The sequence below is a fragment of the Phacochoerus africanus genome, chromosome 2 (genome assembly GCF_016906955.1).
Source record: "Phacochoerus africanus isolate WHEZ1 chromosome 2, ROS_Pafr_v1, whole genome shotgun sequence".
NCBI classification, from domain to species: Eukaryota; Metazoa; Chordata; class Mammalia; order Artiodactyla; family Suidae; genus Phacochoerus; species Phacochoerus africanus.
Genome location: NC_062545.1, coordinates 210,442,547 through 210,466,407, shown reverse-complemented (window position 1 = coordinate 210,466,407; position 23,861 = coordinate 210,442,547). Strand labels below are relative to the sequence as shown.

The window sequence follows — 23,861 nt, the reverse complement described above, 5'->3', positions numbered from 1 at the left end:
TTTTTTTGTTTTTTGTTTTTTAGATTTCAAGGCAAGGCACGTCATGTGGACATTATATCTTCGTGCAAATTAGGATTACTGGAAAGAGTATTTTTAATTAAAATTTTAAGAGACATAGAGGCAAAATGTGTCTGCCCATGCACACTACAGATCTGTCAATACAAGAAATTTGTTGAACAAGGCTAATGTCTGAAAGCACCATGCAAGTATTCAGCACCCTGATTACATTGTTTTCTCAAGAGTGCATTTTTTATATCCTACACCCTGGCGTTCCCAGTTTGTAAACTGTAAGCTTCACCCTTGTGACATGGATTTGCCTGCCTCTTTGTCTCTAGAATGCAGATTTTATAGAACCTTTTGTACACCCTATGGGTTCTTGATGCAACCAGTAATTTTAAATAAATAAATTCTACCTCCAAGGAGGCTGCAGCTAAATCAACATAAGTGCTGTGTTTTCATTCTTTTTTTTTTTTCCTCAAGCACATGATTTGTCTTGATTTAATGCCTTTTAAATGCCCTCAAAAACTGAGGGGAAAATAAATTCGTTCAAAATTATTTTAAATTCTTTTTAATCCCCTCAATTTAGAGTCCAAGGGCTGAAGGACTTATAATCATGATTCCCCTTTAGATATAAATTTATAAATTGCACTTGCCTCTGTTAAGTGTTTCTTTTGTGGGGAAAATATTATATTAATTTTTACTGTTGCATGCAGAGATAACACTTCACCTACATAGAGGCATTTCTTCCATAGAGCCTTTGTGTTCAAACTGTTTTTTTTTTCCTTTTTTCTTTTTTCTTTTTTTTTCTTTTTTTTTTCTTTTTTTCTCTTTTTTTTTTTTAAGATTTCAAACTGGGTTACACACTGGAAAAGGCTGGGTTAAGGGCCAAAATTGAATAAATCTGTACTGATAACTAAAGGCTACAGAGATTTCATATATATATATTTTTTTAACTTTTAGAAATCAGAGTGCTTATAAAGTGGCTGGCTCATGGCTCTGTCCCCCAGCACCTCTGATGCCGCCTCCTCGCCTTCGTTGGTGAGATAACCAGGAATAGTGATTCCATGCGTAAACAACAAGAATACTAAACCAAGAAAACTAGCTTATCATGCAAATATTAAGGCATCTAGAAAGTCAGTTAAAATATATTGTCATAGAGACAGAACATCTATTTCCCAGCGGACTTCATGTAACAAAGGCTACTTTGCAGGGGCTGCGATCTACCATCAGTGAAATATCATCGACCCTTTTTATGTCATTACAGTTTCAACCTTAAGGGAATTAGTGATTGTAAGTGCTGTGATTGCTGGTCTGTTATCTTCTTTCTTCAGTTTCTTTCCTTTCTCCCTTTTTTGTTTTTTTGTTTTGTCCAGTCTTCCTCTTTTCCTTTTTTTTTTTTTTAATTTCTTAAACTATTGTTGTATCTCATTTTTCCCCTCAGTTGCTTGTTTCTGCTTGAAGGAAAGGTTCTCCAATTATGTTCAAACCGTAATTTTGGACATTTGCCGGTAGGATGGGTGTCCTATTTGATACTTGGAAAGGAACCAAGCTAGCCCAGGTACCAGGACTGTGGGCAGGAGAGGGGAAGGGAGGGAAAAAAGAAAAAAAGAAAAAATACAATGTTAAAATCTGCAACAATATTAGAAATATAAATTCCATAGGCATCAAATTACTACTACAACTTTTTTCAAAATTACAGTTCAACATGAGATAAATGTGCTAAATTATAAACATTACACATATATAAACTACATGGTCTGTCTCTTTCATGGAAGGTGAGACTAGTTGTGAGGCAGAAAAAACCCAAGTAGGATTCAACCATAATTTTTTTTTTTGTCTTTTGTCTTTTTTGTTGTTGTTGTTGTTGCTATTTCTTGGGCCGCTCCCGCGGCATATGGAGGTTCCCAGGCCAGGGGTTGAATCGGAGCTGTAGCCACCGGCCTACGCCAGAGCCACAGCAACGCGGGATCCGAGCCGCGTCTGCAACCTACACCACAGCTCACGGCAACGCCGGATCGTTAACCCACTGAGCAAGGGCAGGGACCGAACCCGCAACCTCATGGTTCCTAGTCGGATTCGTTAACCACTGCGCCACGACGGGAACTCCTCAACCATAATTTTTTGAACTCTAATTGACTAACACCCTTCCTAAAATATTCAGTTTACTTCAATGTAAATACAGTATGATTTTTTTTGTCAGAAGAAAAAAAAAGCAAATCTACAGCAGTACGAATATACTTTGCAAGTTATTTTCTGATGTTTTACTTGTAATTTACAAACAATTCAGTGATTAATTTCAATTTTGAACCTGCCTAGTGGTTGCATAAAATTGAAAGCAGAAATGAAAGATTTTTTTTTTTTTTTTTGCCCTCGCAATAAGAGAAAACACACTTTTCAGGAAAGCCAGCATATAGTATGTAGTTTGAAGCTGACACTAGAAGCCTGGGTGTCTCCAGTCCCTCCCCATTGGTGACATTAGCATAGCCCAGCTGCTCTGAGTTTAGGAGTTCAGAAAGGTGCCTGGGAGGGTTGCTGAGGGCTTAGGCACAGGAGAATCTTGCCCCTCTTCAACCAACTCTAATTTCACCTACATTGGGTTTGGGGTTGTTTAAAAAATAAGTTCAGAAAACAGTTCTCTAATTGCACTGGCATAACTTCCTCTTATACAAGTATCTTACAGAGGAAAATAACACAAGACCTACATTTCAAAAAAACAACCCCACACCATACATTTTGGGCATACCTAATCAGATGTCTTGTTTGTTTCAACACTCAATTCGGAATGAAGGTCAGCTAAGTAACAGCTGCATAAATAATCATGAACCAAGAGAACATTAAACTGATGATTCCATACCCAATTTTTGAATAGTCTGGCATGGAGACACAATTTTGGCATTTTAAATTTAATTTGGTGTCCTTTACTTATGGATCCATGAAGTGAGATGGATACTACCACTGGAGCTATCAAGTTAGACATACTCATTTTTTGCATCTTTGAATTTCAAAAGTACAAAAACCTTAATGAAATATTAACATGAAGAAACAATTTTGCTCCACCCCCCCAAAAAAGAAAAAATAGACTTATATTTAAAAAAAAACTTGATATGTATCTTTTTTTTTTTTTTTACTGTAGTGATACCTTTAAGCAAATAAATAGGCTTATTACTAAAGTCTAGGTACATATTTCTGAGGTAATAGTTTAACTGAAAAAAATTCACAATGATCGATGATCATTTATGCTTAACAAATGATTTTGTAATTAGACTTGGAGCTCCATTATAACAAAGTCCATTTCTCTTTCTGCTCTGCATCTAACATAGAATCTAGTACTTGGGAGATGTTCAACACATTTTTTGAAAAACAAGCCAATTAATTATTCCAAATCACACCCAGCTATATATTTTTCAAATGTTGCTCAATGATCTCATAATTTCATGAGGACATTGTGATCTGGTCCCCTATAAAAAGAAAATAGGTATCTCTGAACTTGAAATGAAACATGTTTAGCATTCACAAAAATTAACTATGTAGGAATAATCAAATCAGGGAAACAAAGAGAATTCAAGCTTAAAAGGTATGTTATTATCAGATGAAAAATCATAATTCTACAGAATAAAAATAGTTGTTATTGTAACCTTTTGCAAAAGACTTGTTTTCAGATATCTCTCTCTTCCCACACACATCTTCAACTATTTCTGCACCACTGATTGGGAAAAGTGTTACAGGAGGCACCTGAACCTTTTCCCCTCCTCTCTCCTTCCACAGCACTTTGTTCCAGAGTACTTCTACAGTACTACTTCGTGTCATAATTATCTGTATCTCTGATTATCTTACCAGGTAAGCTCTGTAAAGAAAATGACCTTGTCTTATCAATCTTTATAGAGTCTGGCCATAACTGATGCTAATTATTTTTTAACAAATAAACTACAAAAATGATCTCCATTATCTTTAACTTAAAATGGGAAGTATGTATGAAAAACAAAATGACTAGCTCAAATTGATAACCCTTGACCATAAAAGACAATGTCAACAATAAGCAAATCACTTTGCAAAATTGGTAAATCCCAAATTAAATGGGCTCTAGGAAGTCACTTAGAAACTGCATACTTTAGGAAAATCAAGTATATTTTAATGGTTGAAAATAGACATGACTCCTTAGATTGAGAAATCTACTGACTAATGGCAGAAAAGATAAGGATTGGGGGTTTATTTTGCAATAGATTTCTTACTCAGTTCTTTAGAAGAACATACTATTATTCTTTGGATAATCTTCCATTAAAAAATAAATTGATGCTAGTGACTAACAGGACTTTTGCTGCAGAATATCTAACAAATTCAGTTTAGATGTTTATTTAAACTTTTCAGACCTTCCATCCTACGTTATGACCATGCCAAAATTGCAGTGTGTGATATATTTGTCAATACTGAACCTTTGGAGGAAAAGAAATCTCAGACATGAACACTACGCAGACCCCATATATGAGTTTTACAAGTCTCTTATTGCTGATTCGGAGGTTAAATTCAGAACCATAAAGCACAACTAGTTTTTAGAGCTTTTTGGTAGGCCCATTGGAAAAAAAAAATGCTAAAACTATTTAAAAGATTGTAACAATGCAAAGAAAAATGTTTAATCAAACAAAATAACCTATATCATTTAATTTTCGAAAGACAAGGCCTCAAATTGCATAGATTTTCAAGAAAAATGTGACGGTGCCTTTTACAACTCTCTCTACTCACCCTCTCTATAAATCAATGCCAATAATGGCCAGTATGGATAAAATAAACACACATTCATATTTATATACATATATAAACTGGTTATATGTAAAAAGTTATATTGTTTTAGTTCATAACAGAATGAAAATTTTATGGATAAACTATGTTCATTCCAATAAACTGTGCCTCTGTCTATTGAGATAAGAGTATAACAGAAAGATTTCAAAATATTCAAAGTCAAATTAAGCTACTTCAGCAGTGTATATTCAAAGGTGAATTAACTTGGTTTTCATTACATTTTCTATTGTCAAATTAGCTTTGTTTAAGTAAAACAGAAGATGAGCATGAGTGAAAATTGAAAGCACATCTTTAGAAAATATATACTGGCCACACCAGTGTAAAAAAAAAAAAATGCAAGTTCTTCATGAAAAATCTGTCACACACACCCACACACCAAAATAAAAAAAAGAAAAAGAAAAAAGAAAGCCCAAAGGATTGTGATAGCACCTTAACCAAAAGCAGAATTCACCTCTAATCTATGTATGCTCTAAGTATGTAATGAGATATTTAATTAAAAATGAAATAAACATGTCAAATCGGAATCCTAAAAACAATGGTAGCTCTGATATCATGGATACTACTGCCATATGATTCTGATCAAATGTATGACATAGCTACCCCTAAAAGGAAAGAAACAAACAGACAAATAATTTTGACCTTGAGATACATTAATAATAGGTGATCATCCTGCTTCATTTTATATGATCAGATCACCTTGGAAGCATTGTGTTTCTTCTAGGCATCATTCTTCAAGAGAAACAAACTCAAAGACATTTCTTTGGTGAAGAACCCCACCAAATCATGTCAGGTGAAAAACAGATAAAGGGAGACAGGGAACACGTGACAGTGGAATTGGAAAGAAATGCAGTCTTCTTCCCTGTGGTTTGGGTTGACCAAATTAGCATAAAGGGAGATATGCTAGAAGATATGCTCAGGACCTAACAGGAATAAGGTACTACCTTGGGCGTTTTAACATATGTTCCAGCACTTAATTTTCTCAGTGAACTCTTGAAATTGCCATCATTCTTCATTTCACAGATGATAAAGTTGTGGCTTAAACTTATCTAAAGTTACCTACCTAGATCTCTGATACAAATCAGTTCTGATACTCATGGCATTTAACTATTATACTGCTTCCCTTGGGAAGTTAGACAATGACTAAACGTTTGAAAGAAATTTGGAACAGAGTTTTCTGAAGGCACAATGTATGTGCTTCAGGAGACAGTGAATTTCCCATGCCCCACACAGCTGGAACATAACCTAGCTAGAGTTGCAGCAGACTTGTGCACAGAATATGTGGTTGGTCTGGTTGATCAAGCTACTCTGAAATCCGATATATCCACCTCCTTTGAAAACAAATCTAGTTGAAGTTCTATTAGATTGACCTTATGGTGAGGATTAAGGAGGAAGAAGATACTCACTTCTTCCTTTTAAAAATGATACACTATTTATATATTTCTTATCCGGGACAAATTGGATAAAATAGCTAGTCTTTGCATCAACAAGGAGTACAGAGACTCCGTACCTTTCAATGAAAGAAAGACAGAAAACTCCTCTGGGCAAGTCAACATTTGATGGTTGTGTTTTTTAAAATTATGCATTTTGTGACTGTCTCCTAGGCCAAAAAGAAGTGGGTCCTTAGCTTTTAACTTGGTGACTACCCAGGAACAATGGGACATATATGGAGTCCAAAGTTGAGTAAAGAACCAATGTCAAAGGCTTCACTTCAATTACTCATCTTGAAATAAAAGCTAATCGAAGAATGGCAAAATCATTTATTACTAGTCTATGTGTATCTGATAATGGTTTGGGCAACCCATTTGTCAAATGTTTCATAAAATGTCAAAGTATCCAGTGTACTAACACTTTTCAGAAGAATAATCATATCACCCATTCAGATTTTACATACTGATTTAATCATAAAACTACCACATCTGCTTTAAAGATAGTAAGTACTCTTTCAAGAAGCTTTTAAAAATGTTACGGGAAGGAAGGAATAAGAATTGTATATATTCATACATACCTCAATCATACCAATAGCCACATTACTTATAGATAGCACTAAAAATAAGCAATGGCCCAAAAAGCATGGCAAATAGATAAAATAAATACCTTAATTTAAAAGAAAGATTTACCCTTAATTCCTTTGCATCTGTTTCAAATACCCCCCAAAAGGAAAGTTTATTATTTCCTTGGCTAAAACACTCCTAATTTTGTTGCTACAATATTGATACACAGGTATTAGTATCTCTCCCAAAATGCATAAAAAACAATTTTCACTATTAATAGCTAAAATCTGCCAGGAAAAAACAATCGAGGGCAAGCTAATTAAGTATTAAGTCAGAAACCGTGCTGTCCTGAATGTGTGCATTTGGACTGGATGCTTATGTTAACAAGATACCAATGTCCTGACGGTGTCTTATGAAAAACTCCTCACTCAGACTAGTGAAAGGAATATATGGATAATATTTAAGTACCCTTATATTTAGGACTTATCATATAATATATTTAGGAGTTATTATATAGTATTATACATAATGAATATACCTAGGAATTCATTTTTGTATTGGAACAAAGAAAACGGCACTTATTAAATACAAGTTGCTAGCACTTACACAGTGCGCGCTATTTGCCAGGCACTGATCTATGTGCTAGACTTATTTTAGGGTTTCAATCCTCTAATCAGTCTATGAGAAAAGTACCATTATTATTCTGGTTTTACAGATGAGGAAACTGAAGCTGAGAAGTTAAGCGTCTTGCCCAACTTCTACTGCTGTTAGGTAGTAGCAGCCAGGCTTTGAACTTAGGAGTGTAGTTATAAAATCTACTTTCTTACCTTATCTCATTCTTTTGTGAAACACACCACTTAGATCCCTAAATAGTAATTTATATTATCCCTGAATTAGATAATAGAGCCTATGAATTAAGGCCCGTATCATTTAGGTACAGTGAAATTCCTATAGAAATACGATATCTATATTTTATTTTTCCAACTCCAGATTCTTTTCAGCTGAAGGCACGAATAGGGCTGCATGTCAGGAGCTGGCCTGTTGTGCTTTACTTCAGGGCTAGACCTGAAGTGAAATATACAAAGTGCTTACACTGGTCTTAGGTTTCTTCGATTTATTTCCCCCAGTTTTAAGGATCATTATTGCCATCTGAATGATCCTATTTGCATGCAAGATGATTTCTAATGATTATTACTATTTGTAATAATCTGTATTGGAAAGCTCCCTGGCCAGCTCTTACCTGAACTGCAAAGTACTCTTGTGGGCTCTCTGGGAAACACCAAATATCATAAACTGCAGGTGGCTCATGGAATTATTCTAACTGCAAGCAATAGCACTTCATAGTAATGAAAGAGAAACGTATTTGTTTCTTAACTAAGTAGGTAAATAGCCTTCTTTATTGCTACCCCTCGGGGGCCAACGATTTTGAAAATAACATACCAAATCTATAGGCCATCAAAGCTCATTAATTTATATTCAGTTGTTTCAGATGTGTTGTGTTATCAGGGCATGCTGGATTGCATGTTAACTTTACCATGCGTGGGTACTACGTTTTGGAAGTAAAAAGATGGCAACGTGCTAGTGAAGTATTTTATCTAATGAAGAGCACAGAGCAGGAACAGTCCTTCAGAATGGAGCCACTGTAGCTAAATATTAAATGTGCTTATTTATTACAACGACTGTCCTCTTAGTCAACAGCTCTTACAAAATCCTAGAAGACCCTTCAAAAGGCAATCTCTAAACTTGAAAGTACTACAAACTTAACATCCTTAAAATGTTTACTTTAGACATAAGAAAAATACACTTCCCTAAATGAAAAATTTTTAAAAAACCTATGTTTGGTATCTTTCATATTTTAGAACTGAAAATGGGAGAGAATTATTATGAAGATGACTAATGGTAAATAAATTACAGTACACAGACGCATATGTATATAACAATTTATGGAGCTGTGGGAGGTTGCAGCCAATTAAAAAATACAGAATTACCCAGGCTCCAAGTGGGGATGGGATTTCCTCCCAAAGACTCACCACAGCGGAGAATCCTGTGTGGGTTTCCATCCACTGTCTCTAGTCTGTATTCCTCCCTATCCCCTGGGCTCCTTTTCAGTGCTATTGTTACAAGTGCCCCCGCTCTGCTCCCCTTATTAGCATATGTGAGTCTTCAACAGCAGACCAAATTCTCCACCAAAATCATGCTTCCAAAGAGTGCCTTTCACTAGAGAAAAATCACCCAAGGCATACTAAATTAAATAGAAATGTTAAGTTTGATGCAAAAGCAAACAACGATTCTTTCTCATATGATTTTCGTTTGAAAGCAAAAAAAAATCAGTGTGATTTGCACAGTTTCACCTCTAAATGAGAGAACTTATGTGTATCAGAATTCTGAAGCAGAACATCCCAAATGCTTAAGGAGCTGAACACATTTTTAGGTGATGCCTGCTACTCTGTTCACATGTGAAAAAAACAAAAAACAAAAAACCTTCCTTCTCATAAAACAAAAATTAACAAAGGAGAGAGTAATTGTAACTTTTTGCAATTTCTGAATATTCAAAATTTATGTTCTTCAATTTCTTGAACTTTAGTCAGGCTTTGGTGTTTTTTTATTCCCTTTTGTAATTTTTTATTATGTTTATAATCCATGTTTATTCTTTCATATGCTTTGCTATCTAAGAAATAAATATGACTAAAAATTCACTATGTACCTACCAACAGCACTAGCAAACAGGAGAATCCCCAAAGTAAGATATTAAAGGGTGCGCCGGCCGCTGACAGAGCTGATTTCTCAGGGGCATAAAACATATGTAAACATGGCACTTTCCATAAGACATCTTCAAATAGAGTTAGGTGTCTACTACACTTCTTTCATTGCAAAGGGTTAATCAGCCAGGTTTACATTTGGGAATTTTCTGCATCGCGCTCCTCCCTCTCCCACAGTGCAGCCAAAAATCATCTAACAGGAAACATAAGATTAAGTTTGTCCTACCTAAGCGAACAAAGAGTGCTCTGAACAGGCCACCGGTTTACTGCAGAGCGGGAACTTTTCTAATCCTGCTGGAATCTGCAGTGCAGCTCAGAAAATATCTCGGAAAAAGTTGTTTTCTTTCCTCTAACATCTTGAATCTGGGTCTTCCCATTTTGGTCATACTGCCGACCCTGCTGCTTCTTCCATAAAGGTTAACTTAAAGCTCCAAACATAATCATGTGGAAAATGGACATTATTGATTCCTATGGTCCATTGTTCCCCTATCCTAAGTCCCTGAAGTTCAAGTTCAATCTGGAATTACATCATGTCTGGTTTCTCCTGGTTACCAGACGGCTTGAGACGTGACCACAGCTACAGAAAAAACAAACAGCCTTCTTCACGCTTCGGCTCCCCTATCGATTCAAACGTAAACTTTTTTTCTTTCTCTCAAGTATGCTTCAAGTATGGAGCATGGTTAATTTAGAGATTAAGTTCCAAATTAGATTATCTAATGGCATCTTAATGGATTGCTGACCCATTTCCTGTGGGATGGCAGCATGCAAGTCTGGCTGGAATACAATTAATTTCTTAGGAAGTGTTCTGAAGAGTTTCCTAGATAAAGAGGAAATGTTGTGTTTTGCAAATCTTTCTGTACAAACGGAGAAAGTTAGGCAAAACTGCAACAAATCCCAATGTATTTTTCAACAGCCAGATTCAGACACTTTGTGTGTGTACGCCGTTTTTAAGGAAGATAATTTTTAAGAACGATCACATTTTAATTTTTGATTTCATAACAGGTGCAAATAATTTTGATGAGACTAGAGTAGTAATTCTTTTAAATAGAATATCCAAGTACAAAGAGCAACCGTAGTTAGCGGCCCTGGTTACCAAACAATGGTCATGTGTGCAATTTTGGCTTTGGCAATTCCCCTCCTTGAACTGGATTCTTCCATTCATCCACCTTATCAGCATTTCTATCAGAGTCCCAGAGCGGTGCTAGGGGCCCAGAATGGTGTGTAAAAAGTTAAACATTTTGAACACACTTTAGAGCTGACAGCTGAAAAGGAAATTCAGCACTCTGAGAATAAAGCTCCCCCCAGGAACTCCAGGAACAACCCAGCTGTTGTACTGTAGTTATGTGTCAAGATAACAAACTGAAAGCAGGAAATGCTAACCTAGTGAATTTGTGGGGATGGTCTAAGTACAATGTTGAAATACAAGTTAACTCTTAACATTGCTTAAAGCCAGGACACATACCACCCTTCTCATACAAGTGCCCTATATATATATATATATATGTACATGCATGCCTCATGTACACACACATATATATGCTTACACATATGCATATGTATGTGTATATATAGGTACACGATATGCCACGTGTGCATACACACATACCCACATACAAATATTTATATATAAATATATAGTTTTCAACCCAGTATTGAAAATTACTTTAAACATTCATTCTTAAATCATGGAGGACATATTTTACAACGAAAAATTTATGGACAAAGCAATGACAATGGTACCTGGATGAGGACAGTGTTATGCAAATAGGGTTAGTGTAGGAAATGAATGGCATTATTCCTTCCCATTTTGCCCTCCCTCTCCTGACCAACCAGATTCAAATAATCTTTATTGGCTGCTAAATTTCTCCTGGGAAATCAAGCAACTCTCTAGAATTGCAGTAATAAACGACAATTTCTTACAAAAACATGTGTAAAGTAACTACAGAATGAAGTATTCAACTCATAGAAAGGAACTGCTAACACATGTAACATGGAAAATAGCTGATAAAACTCTCTTCGGTGCCATTCAATTATGGCATCAGCAGAAACACAAAAATCTCTCCAATTATTTCAGTAAAATCTTCATTTATTCATTATTTCAGAGGCTGAGCAAATGGTTTGTGTAAACATATCCTTCAGTAACACGCACATGTTTATTTTAGCCATCTGAAGGCTGCTGCTATGTTTATAGAAGCCATCAGACACATACAGCCACTCACTTGTGGCTTTGCCTTTTCTTGAAAGGGGTGAAGGGGGAGAAGAGGGAATGAAACAATAAATCCAGTTTCTCTTTTGCATAAAGCACTCCCCTCCAACGTTTTAAAATAACTTATGTTTATATTATTCTTGGATTGTCCTTTGGCTTTCTTTTTCATTCAATTATATTGCTCTTTCATACTTGATAGTACAAGCTATGTTCTGGCTATCGTTTCAAGAAAGCAAGCCAGTTAGGGAGTTAACTGCTATATTTGTTTATACCCACATAACTCACATATGTAACAGTGTAATTTGTCCACATCAGAGGACAAAGCACAGACAAAACAGTACCCTTCTGAACAGCATAAGCAACTCATCACCCATTACCCTGCTAAGAGCTGAGCCCCTCCTGACTCCAGCAGAGGGGAGCCCTCCACCAAGGGATTTGACTCTGGGTTAACTGCAGTACCTGACCTTTGGGTTAGAAAAAAAAAATTTGTATTTTCAAGATGCAAGCAACACACACACACACACACACACACACAGAAATGGCTCGCAAAACTCTAAGGTCAAAACAACAAAACACCTTCAGGGTTGCAACTTAATAAGTCTGTGAAAACTTTGCAAAGGAGTCAGCTTTGGTTCTGAAGGGAATGTTTATACATTGGGGGTGGGAGTGGGGATGGGGGTGCATGGAGAGGGAGGAGGGAGGAGGATGAAGGAAATCTTCTAGCTCTGATTTCACTCGCCCAGCAACCACAGCACTGCCATTTTTCAGTCCCGACGAAGGAGCTGCATTTGACATGGAAAACACTTCTACAGAAGGACTGGCACAGAGCAGAAAAGGGGGTGATGGTGGACGAGCGATTAAACCAAGTAATAGCAACAAACAAGAATCGAAACAAAGCAAAACCAAAACACCTTTTTTGCTTTGTCCTTTTCTACTACAATGTCTCCAGGGATTGCCTTTTGTTCAAAACAAAAAGCAACTACCACCATAAAAGTAACCTGATATTTCTTGATTCCACTATGACAAGGGCAAATTATTTAATTCTCCAGTGGAACAGATCTATATTTCTCATATATTTTCACTTTATTCAGATTGTTCTGAAGTCGCAGCAGTGCTCTGAAGATTTCAGATGTTTGTTATCTGTTGTAAAGGTAGTTGTAGTGTTACAGACGTGTGATTTCTTTTTTCAATATATTTTCTAGGGAAAAAGAAAACCTATTGTGTTTCATAAATAACCACAGCGCACACACTGTAAACCATAAATACATTATGAATATGTTATGCCACAGACAAGGTCTAATTGTATTATCAAATATGGACTCCACTCATGCCTATTTTGGAAAACTTTTCACAAAGCAAAGCAAATTGCTGTCTCACTTGAGTACATTTATTCTGAACTATATGATACTTGGATTTTAAGAACTGTGAGTTTTGTCTGTATCAGTCACACAGTATTTGGGATAGCCCACCAAAGAGATTCAATAAAAACCTGTTGAACATTAAACATGACAACTGCCATTATCAATTATGTGCCTTCTGAATCATGGTCAAAAGGGAAGAAAGAAACAAACCAAAAGCTACCTGTTTTTGGAAGCACTAAGGCCATTCTGAATAGTATTATCTACTACTGCAAAAAAATTATTTTTGAGAGGGAAAATAAAAGGAATCTTAACTAAATGAATTCTGATTTTTTTTCTGAGTAATTATAACTTGAAACTGATTTCCACATCAATGTTTCACCAAGAAGGTGATTTGTAAGATGAGCAATGCCTTCCTAAGACCTGAGTTTAGTCATCATCTTAATTTACATCAATACCTGTGTTCTGTGGTGATGCATTGTCCACTCACCTTTTCCTTTTGGGGATATCAATTTTTGAGTTGAAACATCACTGCAAAGTAGGTACAGTTATATTTTAAATCTCCCATGATTACATCCTTATTTTGCTTTAATGTATTTTAGCAGTACTATCTGATTTTAGAAAAGTATGTGTCAATCAGTAATCCACAGATTTGGAAGTTGACACAGCTATAGCCACATTTAAAAACACAAGTACTCACCGTCTGACTTGCAATTTTTTCTAAATATGGTAAGGCTTGTGTGTAAAAATGGGCCATTTAGCCAACCAACAGAGCATGCACTATAAGGATAAATAAAATTATGTCCAAACATAATGTTATCAAGTTGAATCAAATTAATTTTTAAAATACTTATTAATAAAGATGTTTTAAATAGGAGTTCCTGTTGTGGCTCAGTGGTTAACGAACCCAACTAGTATCCATGAGGACACAGGTTCAAATCCTGGCTTCACTCAACAGGTTGGGGATCTGGCAGTGCCCTTAGCTGTGGTGTAGATTGCAGATGTGGCTTAGATCCTGCGCTACTGTGGCTATGGTGTAAGCTGGCAGCTGCAGCTCTTCCAATTCGACCCCTAGCCTGGGAAATTCCATATGCCGCAAGTGCAGCCCTAAAAAGACAAAAAAAAAAATTAAAAAATTAAAAACTAAAAAATAAAAGAATACATAAGAAGCTGAATGAGCACTACTTACTTTCTAAAACCAGTACATGAGACAGTACCAAAAGTAGTTTCAGAAATGAATGTTTTTCTCAGCCAACCAAATAAAGTCAATTCTCCATGATTCACATCAATGTACAAACAGAAGGTAAAACTTTACTTAAACCAAACTCTTTTAGGTATGATTCCAATAATCCCCCCCACTCCAAAAGGTATGAATGTTTCTAATAAAAGTTAAATCGACTAGTTTGAAATTTTTCTTTTAGCTTTTCCCCTCTGACAGGGGAATAAATGAATAGTAAAACGGCTTAAAGTTAACAGTAAAGAAAAAGAGCTGAAATGAGAACAATCTATCAGGTAAAAACCCAATGCTTTATCCTCAGAAAGTTGAAAAATCTTCCCTAAAATTGTGATTTCATTTTTTCAGGTCCTAAAATCTAAGTCTCAGATCCCCTCCCCCACCCCCAATAAGTATAAATTGTTTACAGCCTTTGACAGCACTTAGAAATTCTAATCACCAATTAGCATATTTCTAGTCTCCAATTAATATGAAGTTGCATCTAAAGAAGAAATAAAGGAAGAGGGTAGAGAAAGAGGGATGGTATAGCCACAACAAACTAAATTTTTAACATATTTTCTGTAAAGCTAGTTAAAAACAAACACTGTAGCTCATGTCATTTTTAGGTGTAAGTGTAGGGTTGGAAATAATTAAAATGTTACCTTTGCCAAGTAATTCCCAATGTATCCTCACTGGTACTGGGGTATAAATGCCTGCCGTTTTGATTCATGGTCCAGTCACAAATCCTCAGCTGTCAATTGAAACCTAGCAGTCAGATATGGATCGAGCAGTACTACAGTTTTTAGTATTTAAATGAACACATGCAAACTAGTACTGTACATGGCATTAACCTTACTTTCCCAAGAGGCAACTTAAAGAAAAAAAAAAAAGCAAAAGAAAATCTTACTCTGAAAAGCAAAATTCCTAGACTTTTTCAGAAAAAGCTATTGCAATATGCTTCTCTATTAATTAAAGCATATAAAAGAGTGCTTAGAACATAACAATTAGACATCAATTAGAGTACAAAATGAGCTGAAATAAAAGCAAACGTTAATGTTCAATAGATATATTTTAGAAAGAAAATAAAAAAGCTTTTTTTTTATATGTAACATACCAAATAATCTGTACGGAGTAAAATAATAACTTTAAGCATGCAGATTGCAAAACACAGAAGACATGCAGTTTAGAGGGGAAAGGCCCACCTTGTAAACATTCTCCCTAACTTAGGTTTAGAAGCATCAAGGTATGCAGTTTTAGAGGTTCACTAATTTTGTTTCACTCAAAGTGGCATTTCTTTCCCCCAAAGAGTTGATAAGAGTTCCTACTTTTATTTGAAAGTCAGAGTAATGGCATTTGAAATACTTTACCACATCTGAATAGAGTGAGGAATGCACTGAATACAAGCTGAAACAAATTCTTCCCAGATCTCCAAATCATCAGCTCTGCCTTTCAGAGGTTGTTCCAGTAACCCTATCCAGCTCTGTTTGGTTAACAGCTGCCCTACAGTGCTAGCAGATTTATTGAAAAGATATATTGCTTATTTTTATGCTTAAGAAAGTAAACTTATCTGGCTTTGGGGGGAAAACACACTAGGAAAGCATGGTTTTTAGTCTGTAGATAGCTGTGCTGTAAATTAACTGTATCTTGCATTGAAAAGATGACTTATTCATAGCAATCCACTAAACCGTGTTTGCTGCTTTTCTGTAAGAATTTCTAGAAGATGATGATTGGAGCCAAAGTCCCTTTAAACTTAGGATAAATTATTTTAATCTTTTCTGATAATGTTATGGCTAAAAAAAAGTTGCCTATTAAGAATCTTTTCCGTTTAGATTCTCTAGTTTCTATATACTTTAAGTAATAGTGATTCTGGAGTTTCGGAATATGTGTGTTTTCTCACTTTTCTATAGATCTATGAGGCTCCAAAAACACTCCCTAAAATTCCCAAAACGTGTTTTAATTATACTGATATTTCAGATAAAAGTAATTTTAGAAATTAAAGAACTGGAAATCAATCAATCAATCAACTAAAAAAGTTCCTTTAAGGTAGACAGATAAATAGATTGAAAGACATGTAGATTTTGCTCAGGATATGTATCATACAGAAGGCATAAATGAGTAAAGACATTAGAATGAAAATTGTTCCCCAAATGCACTTTAACGCTTGCATAAAGAAGAAAATGTGTACTTGATTATTATTATTATTTTGCTTTTTAAGGCCACACCTGCAGTATATGGAAGTTCCCAGGCTAGGGGTTGAATTGGAGCTACAGCTGCTGGCCTACACCACAGCAACTCAGGATCCCACCTGTGTCTGCTAGCTACACCACAGCTCACAGCAACACTAGGTCCCTAACACACTGAGCGAGACCTGGAATCGAACCTGAGTCCTCATGGATACTAGCTGGGTTCAATTTCTCTGAGCCACAAAAGAAACTTCCTTGATTAGTTTTAAATCAAACAGAGAACTAAATTTTATGGCAAGATTTTTTAAACCTGCTCAAAATGGATCATCTAATCAGAAATGCAATGTGATGGGGCGACCTGAATTTTTTTTTTTCCAACAGTACTCACTTGTCTCCTTTAAAATACATTTTGTTCCAGAAATACTACAAAAACAATCTAAAAATGGTTCAAGAAGCTTGGCTTTGTATAACGATTACCTTAAGAACCACTCATAGATTCTGCTCTAGTCTTTGTTTTGAGTCAATTAAACATTCCGAAGAAGGGAGAGGTGTATTTAGGCAGAACTCATATTAATTCTCCTAATTATTAATTTCAGGTTAGCTTCTATGTGCCTTTCAAGTTAGACTGGGGGTTTTCAGAAAGAGAAGATACTTTCACAAAACCAGTTGAACCTAAGTACCACTCGCTGATTGGGTTGTCCCACAGACAACTGGGAACACTGGGGTCTCCTTGGAAGAATACGTATGTAAATCAGTTTTTTGTTGATCATGTTGCTAATTTTTTGTTTATCATCCCCCCAAAAGGTCAAGTAAGCTATCTTCGACCACCTGTGCAACACTTAAAATACTTTTGGGCTTTTCTTTCCTAACGGTAGTCTCAAAGGGATTAAAGCTGACTACAACTATGCATTTTCAATGCATTTAAAGATAACATGCATTGGAAATATTGTCTCCCCAAATTATGCTTAAATACCTAAAAAACGATCACTGAATATACTTAGCAATAATCTAAATGCCAAAGAAAGTGGCAGGATATTAATTGGTATTGAATTAATTTCCTTTCAGTTACTGAAAAAATAAAATTTATATTTAGCTATTTAGATTGTGCACCAGCCTTATCAACATTTCCAAAAATTTCTGAGGAGAAAAATTTAATACCTGCTTGTATATCATAACTTACTTAAGGCAGGTTACTTGACCAAGAGCCTCTCTCTTCATTTTCATTATTATTTATTAATTAACCTTCTTTTGCATAAAGCATCTTTGAATTAATAATTAATAAACCTCCTGATTAAGTAAAATTTTAAAGGTGATGGTGTGGCTAGGAGAAACAATAAATAATTGAAATAAAAAGTGTATATTCACTTTAGATTTCAATGACACTAATTCCTAATAAAATCAATGCTTAATACTCTTGAATTAGATAGTCCTGACTTGACAAATTTTGAACAGAGTCTAAAGGTGATAAAAGGTAAATATTAGGTGTATTTGAGCTTCTTCGGGCAATAAGTTAACTATTAGTGTAATTTAGAATTCCTAACAAAAAAGGATTTTATATTAGGCTTTAAATGTTTAAAATAATAGGTGATAATCTTATTTGAGTTTAGGGTAGTGATTCTTCAATTTCTCTCCTGTGAGAGAGTCAGTGTTACATAATTTACCTATCAATTCATTTTTAAATTACATTTTAAATCTTTAATTTTAAGTGGTACATAAACAAATGCTTTTCATTTACATAAAAATTTTCTACAAAGCTTTGAAAATGGTCTAGTGATTTTTCCAAGTATTTTTCCTCAAAAAATAGGAAATGACTCCCCTCCCCATAGTAATTAAATTTCAAACACCAGGAGCAAATTTGTTTAGAAATTTAGTTAGTTAAAGTTGTGTGTTTGTAGCAATTATTACATTTGTAACAATATCAACTCTATGACAGATCTGATCATATGCACATCCTTACAGAAATGCACATGTATAAATACTTTTAATTTTTTTTATTTATATGCACCTACCAACATGAAATAGATTGTCTAGAAAATTAAGGTAAATTTTACATTAAAACAATTATGCCCAGATTTCTAAGAGCAAACAGAAGATGAAGTAAGGAAGTAGGATTCCCCTTCAAAAATAGCTTTGAAAGAAGGGCTGAGGTTGAAAAACGGCCAGACTGAGTTAGAAGTGAGGGTGAGTTTTTTTTTTCACTGCATATGTTTCCAGGAGGAGGTTCCATAAAGTCTCTGGAATGCAAACCTTGTTCCTTGCCCAACTCAAATGAGACTGTTTAAGAAAAACAAGGATGGGGATCACCTAGTTTCCCTCAAAAATTTGTCTAAGGGGAAATACCTAAAGTATGAATCATTATCCTTACCTACATGACACTCAAATATTCATGCAGATAGAATCAACAATGCCTAAGATTTCTAAAGGTCTGTTTATTCACATGATGGCCCTACATTGTTATTAACAGGGGATTTTGTTAAATGCCTTGCAATTAGCTTTGGGAACAAAAGAAAGAAGGTAAGAAAATGTTCTACTTTGCTGGACTCAGCAAACAGGCTGATGTACTAACAGTCCCTTATGATGACGACAACTCTCAGTTGAACCAATAAACCATTAAAATGTAAACAGAATAATCAACACAGGCAAATTTATCGCTTCACTTTTTTTTAAGCTTCCAATGACCCTCAAGGGACTATCTTGAAAGAAATGTTTTATGTTCTCTTATGTTTCTTCAATTCTCCAGATAGCCCCAAGGAAAGAGATTTTTAGGGGGATGGAGGTGCTTTTGGGGGTGGGGTGCTTAAAATAATCTTTCAGGATACGTACTTTCCTCTTAACTCCTATATTAGTAGATTTTTATGTTATTAATTACCAGAGAGCAAATAAAATGGCCTTTGAATGAATAGGATGTAGCCTTACTGAACAAGCAAAATGGTCACAATAAGATTGTGGTTAAGATATGTGTGGGACATATAAACATTTAAAAATGGAGAAATATTCAAGGTTATCCTGTTATGTTAAAGTTGCTATTCTAATATCAATTTCTGAAACCTGTGCTTCTTGATATTTAATTTAATAAACATGGTAGAATTAAGTTAAATGTGTATGCATAGTTCATGAACTACATAAACATTACTGACCATAAATTCTAAGTACTAGAAAATGAAAGGAGTTTTTTGTGGGTTTTTTTTTTTTTGGTTTTTAAATTAAGACTACTTTAACCTGTGAAATTTAAAGTTTCAGTAGAACTTGGAGATCATGTAGTTCAATTTTTTCATGTTCCCTTCCAGGATAAGGACACAGGACAGAAAAGTTTAAAGACTTGTCCAAGGATAGACATGCTCTGTCATGTCAACAGTGAAACCACACCTCCTGAACCCTAATTCCTGTTTCCCACACCAGTGTGCCTGTCACTGTTCTTTTCTTACCCTATTTTTTCATATGCAGCTCAAGACTATTTAAGGCTAAAATGCCTATAATTATAATTCTTCATAGTTTCCTTTATTTCCTTGATTCCACTTAGATCTTTTAAAGTTAAGATTTTCAGAAAAGAAGACAATTTTTGCCCTTATGATTTGATGGATTGAAATTTAAATAACAGTAAACATTATTTTTACATCATCTAGAAAAATTTATCTTGGTATCAGCCTTTGGTAACCAGTAAGTGAATGAATGAATGAATGAATGATAAAAGACAGACCTTGGAATTTTTTTTTTTTTCAAATTTAGGAACTAGCCAAAAAGCTAAACATTTGCATAGCCATTATTTTGACAGAAACTTCCTTTAAATGTGTTTCCTTTCCAGCTAGCATATGTGAAAAGTGACCTCTTATCCATTTACATACCTACCCAGAAGTCATGTGATAGGGTTTTACGTCAAGCTGTCAATTATGATAACAGACACAATAAGAACAGCCCAAGTGTTGATAGCCCACTTCCTGACTTCATTGAAAAGTTTGTTGATAGTCCACTTGTGTCCTTTCAATTGCCTGCCTTTAATAAAAGACTACCTTTCCAGTGCTTTTAATGTACCTAGCTTTGGCTTTGCCATTTGTCAGGACAAATATAAAAGGATTTCAATTAATATCTTAGATTAAAAAAAAAAAAAACCTACAGAGGCTGAGTCTTAAAAAGACCATTTGATATAACATCAGTGTAACGAAAAGCCCTTCCTAATTCTAGTTTCAAAATTATATCAAGAAAAGTGTTGAAAACATTTTGATATAAAGCAGCCCAGTGACTGAAACTGAAATAATAGCATTATATAGTCATGCAGGAGTTGTAACATGCGGAAGCTCAGGCACCAATAAAATCCATGCGTCTGTGTTAAGTAATGCAAGGACTTGAGTTGATTAGGCCATTTATTCATTAGCTCTAACAATAAGTAGAATGTATAGTCAGCAGATAATAATTTTGAAATTATGAGGATAAGCCTTATATCCTATAAACTACAGCTTACTGGACTATTTGTCTCAAGGCATAAGTTGACTTCTCATTTGCTCCATCTCCAGTCTCAAATCTATACCCAAGGTTAATATGTACTTCCAACAGCAGGTTCAAGTAGTAATTTTTTTATTTCTGAACTAGAAGCTTCTTAGCTACAAACTTTTATTTCCAACGTGCAATTAGGTGTTTTTTTTTTTAATCTGTTGTACTGATGTATAATAGTAAGGATTTATACTTTCAAATTATGACCTTACACTCAAGTATAACCATAATAATCAAATTAATTGGACCCTTTTATATTAGCAAACTTTCTAGGATAACAGAGAAAGAAGGCCTGCAGTTAACAAATTCATAATGAGGCTGATCAGATAAGAAATTGGTGCTAATTCAAGTAAGCTGTCTCATAATTGCTATTTCATACTAAACTTGTTAGACTGAATTATAAAATAATTCCTATATTTTCTAAGCACCACCCAACATTCTGTTATGCAATTCCCATATTCTCAGGGAGATGAAATTTGGGAAGTATAGCTCCTTCATTGCCTATCTATCATAATTAACATCCACAGTGTGTTCAGGATGTATAAGGTGGAAAGGAAACACCACATTTTATTAAACTTCTGAAAATTAAGCCAGAGAGAAGGTCCGTGACACTTCTGAAAAGGTTCCAAATCATAAAAAGACATTTCTCAGCAGAGACTAAAGAGCTCAGTTTGTCAAAGACCAATGAGTTCTTCAAGCCACCACACCATCTTCCAAAAGAAAAGTTCAAGAAGAATGAAGTTCCAATTGAAGTTCCAATTTTAAGATTTCTCCCACACCAATAGTGAATGCATTAAATAAGCCAATCATCCCAAAGACAGTGTAGCTCCAGACCCTAAACAACACACAAGATTGAATTATAAGAGGAAAATTTTAAAGTCCTGATCAGCTGATTATTATGACTAATTAGAGAGGACTGTTTGTAATGGGAAATGATCAATTGGTTTAAAGAAATCTTTTTGAAACATGATTATGTAATTTTTTTTTTAGATTCAGATGAGATATCACATTTAAAATGACAGTGAAATTTCTGTATCAGAAAAAACTACTATTTCAAGGCAGTTAGCGACCAGTATTAATCAGTAATAATCATTATAAAAAGGAGCACAGAGATGTATAATTACTAAAAACAACTGCATGTGTACAAGTTAATGGTTATAAAAGCGTATTTTGGTATTCAGATCTGCCAAAATCTCTTACTAGTGGAGTACAGGGTTAATTTTAATATTTTCCATCTCATTCTAAGAAGCCAGTGTCCTTGCATGTTAGAAATAACTATATTGAAAGCTCTGCTTTAGCGTCATTTTGTGTAAAGATTATTTATAAGATGGTCAAAATTATTCAACAATTTGAAATTTACTGTTAACTCTAATTTATGTAGGCTCTATAAAAGTTCTATTCTAAGAAAAAATAGCACTCAACAATGCACATCAATACTTTTCATAACCTAAAAGGATAAATCTTTATAAAGCAGCCACCAATAAACTGAAGAATGTACCTGGTGACAATATTTATTCTTAAAGGGTCATGTATGTTAAAGGCTAAGGGGAATGTTTAAAAGAACCCTCTCAGACTAAAACCATTGCCTTTCTAATTTTGAATTTTTCCTGGCTAATATAAAATGATTGATAACCTTTATTTCATGTACCCCTTGATTTTTCTTTTCATTCATCATTGAGTACTTTAAACCAAATGCATTTAAAACCGGCTGCTAGAAGAGTGGTCTCTTTTAAATCTTTGTAAAGTAATGAAAGGACACAGTAAATCAATCTTATTTCTGCTGTAGGAAAGAATAACCTTTACTCTATTGAAATCATTTAAACTGTTTCTGTCCCTCTGTTTCTGGACAGTAAACATAAAACTTTATCTCTAGGATTCTTTTAAAATTCGAAAGGATTAAAGCAATTAAAAGCTTTTAACTAGAGCTTTAGTTTAATAATACACATGTATAGTAGGATAGGCATATGCATTCATTTTCTGCATACTTCAAATTGTAGCTTATTATGAATGGTATATTGGGCTTTTTCAATTAAAAAAAGCACTCATTCTTTCATTATATAGAGGACAAGTTGTCGGTATGGCTTTTAAAACCAAACATTATATTTTTAGCTATGAAGCTTACATAATTTTTCTTCCAAGGATCAATACACATTATATATTCTATAAATATCAACCACATTTGACAAATCAAATCATATTTGTATTGTAAGAGGTCTTCACTTTACATTATCTACCTAAAAAACAAGTGGTGGACTTTGGTGAAAAAAGGTTGTAGCTCTGGAACACACACATACATATATTTTTCAATTAAAATGTGCTCAGAACTCTATCTACATTAAGATTAGTACTTTCTTAATTCTTGCTAAGTTTTCTTGAAGCAACTTTTACATAATGAACTTTTGTGATCATAATTACATGGGGCTCTAATGATAGTTATAAGTGATAAATAAAAATAAAAATTAGGAGTTCCCGTCGTGGCACAGTGGAAATAGAAACGAACCCAGCTAGGAACCACGAGCTTGCGGGTTTGATCCCTGGCCTCGCTCAGTGGGTTAAGGATCTGGCGTTGCCGTGAGCTGTGGTGTAGGTTGCAGATACGGCTCGGATCTGGCATTATTGTGGCTGTGGTGCAGGCGAGCAACTGTACTCTGATTAGACCCTAGCCTGGGAACCCCCATATGCCATGTGTGGGGCCCTAAAAAAGAAAATAAAAATAAAAATTAAAGCTGCCATAGGTTAGAACAGGAGGATGAAAAGATTATTCCTAAATACATGAAAGTGGTTATAATATTCTAAATGTGATTGGAGCTAAAACTTTAAATAATGGAGGCATGATTCCATGAATTAAAAGTTAACTGAAAACCGGAGACAT

The 23,861-nt window shown here is 34.8% G+C and overlaps 1 protein-coding gene across 7 annotated transcripts in view; it reads right to left on the bottom strand.

The window, feature by feature from the left end:
* Window positions 1–726: 726 nt before the first annotated feature.
* NFIB (nuclear factor I B) overlaps window positions 727–23,861 on the bottom strand; it is a 239,712-nt gene continuing 216,577 nt past the window's right edge. For 4 of the 7 annotated variants that reach the window (XM_047767638.1, XM_047767635.1, XM_047767633.1 and 1 more), the window contains one exon: window positions 727–1,567. In XM_047767638.1, coding sequence (XP_047623594.1) covers window positions 1,550–1,567 — 18 coding nt within the window. In that variant the 3' untranslated portion in view covers window positions 727–1,549. Of the gene's footprint in view, window positions 1,568–14,983; window positions 15,073–23,861 lie in introns of all 7 variants that reach the window. The other 3 variants (XM_047767631.1, XM_047767637.1, XM_047767632.1) reach the window with 1 other exon arrangement.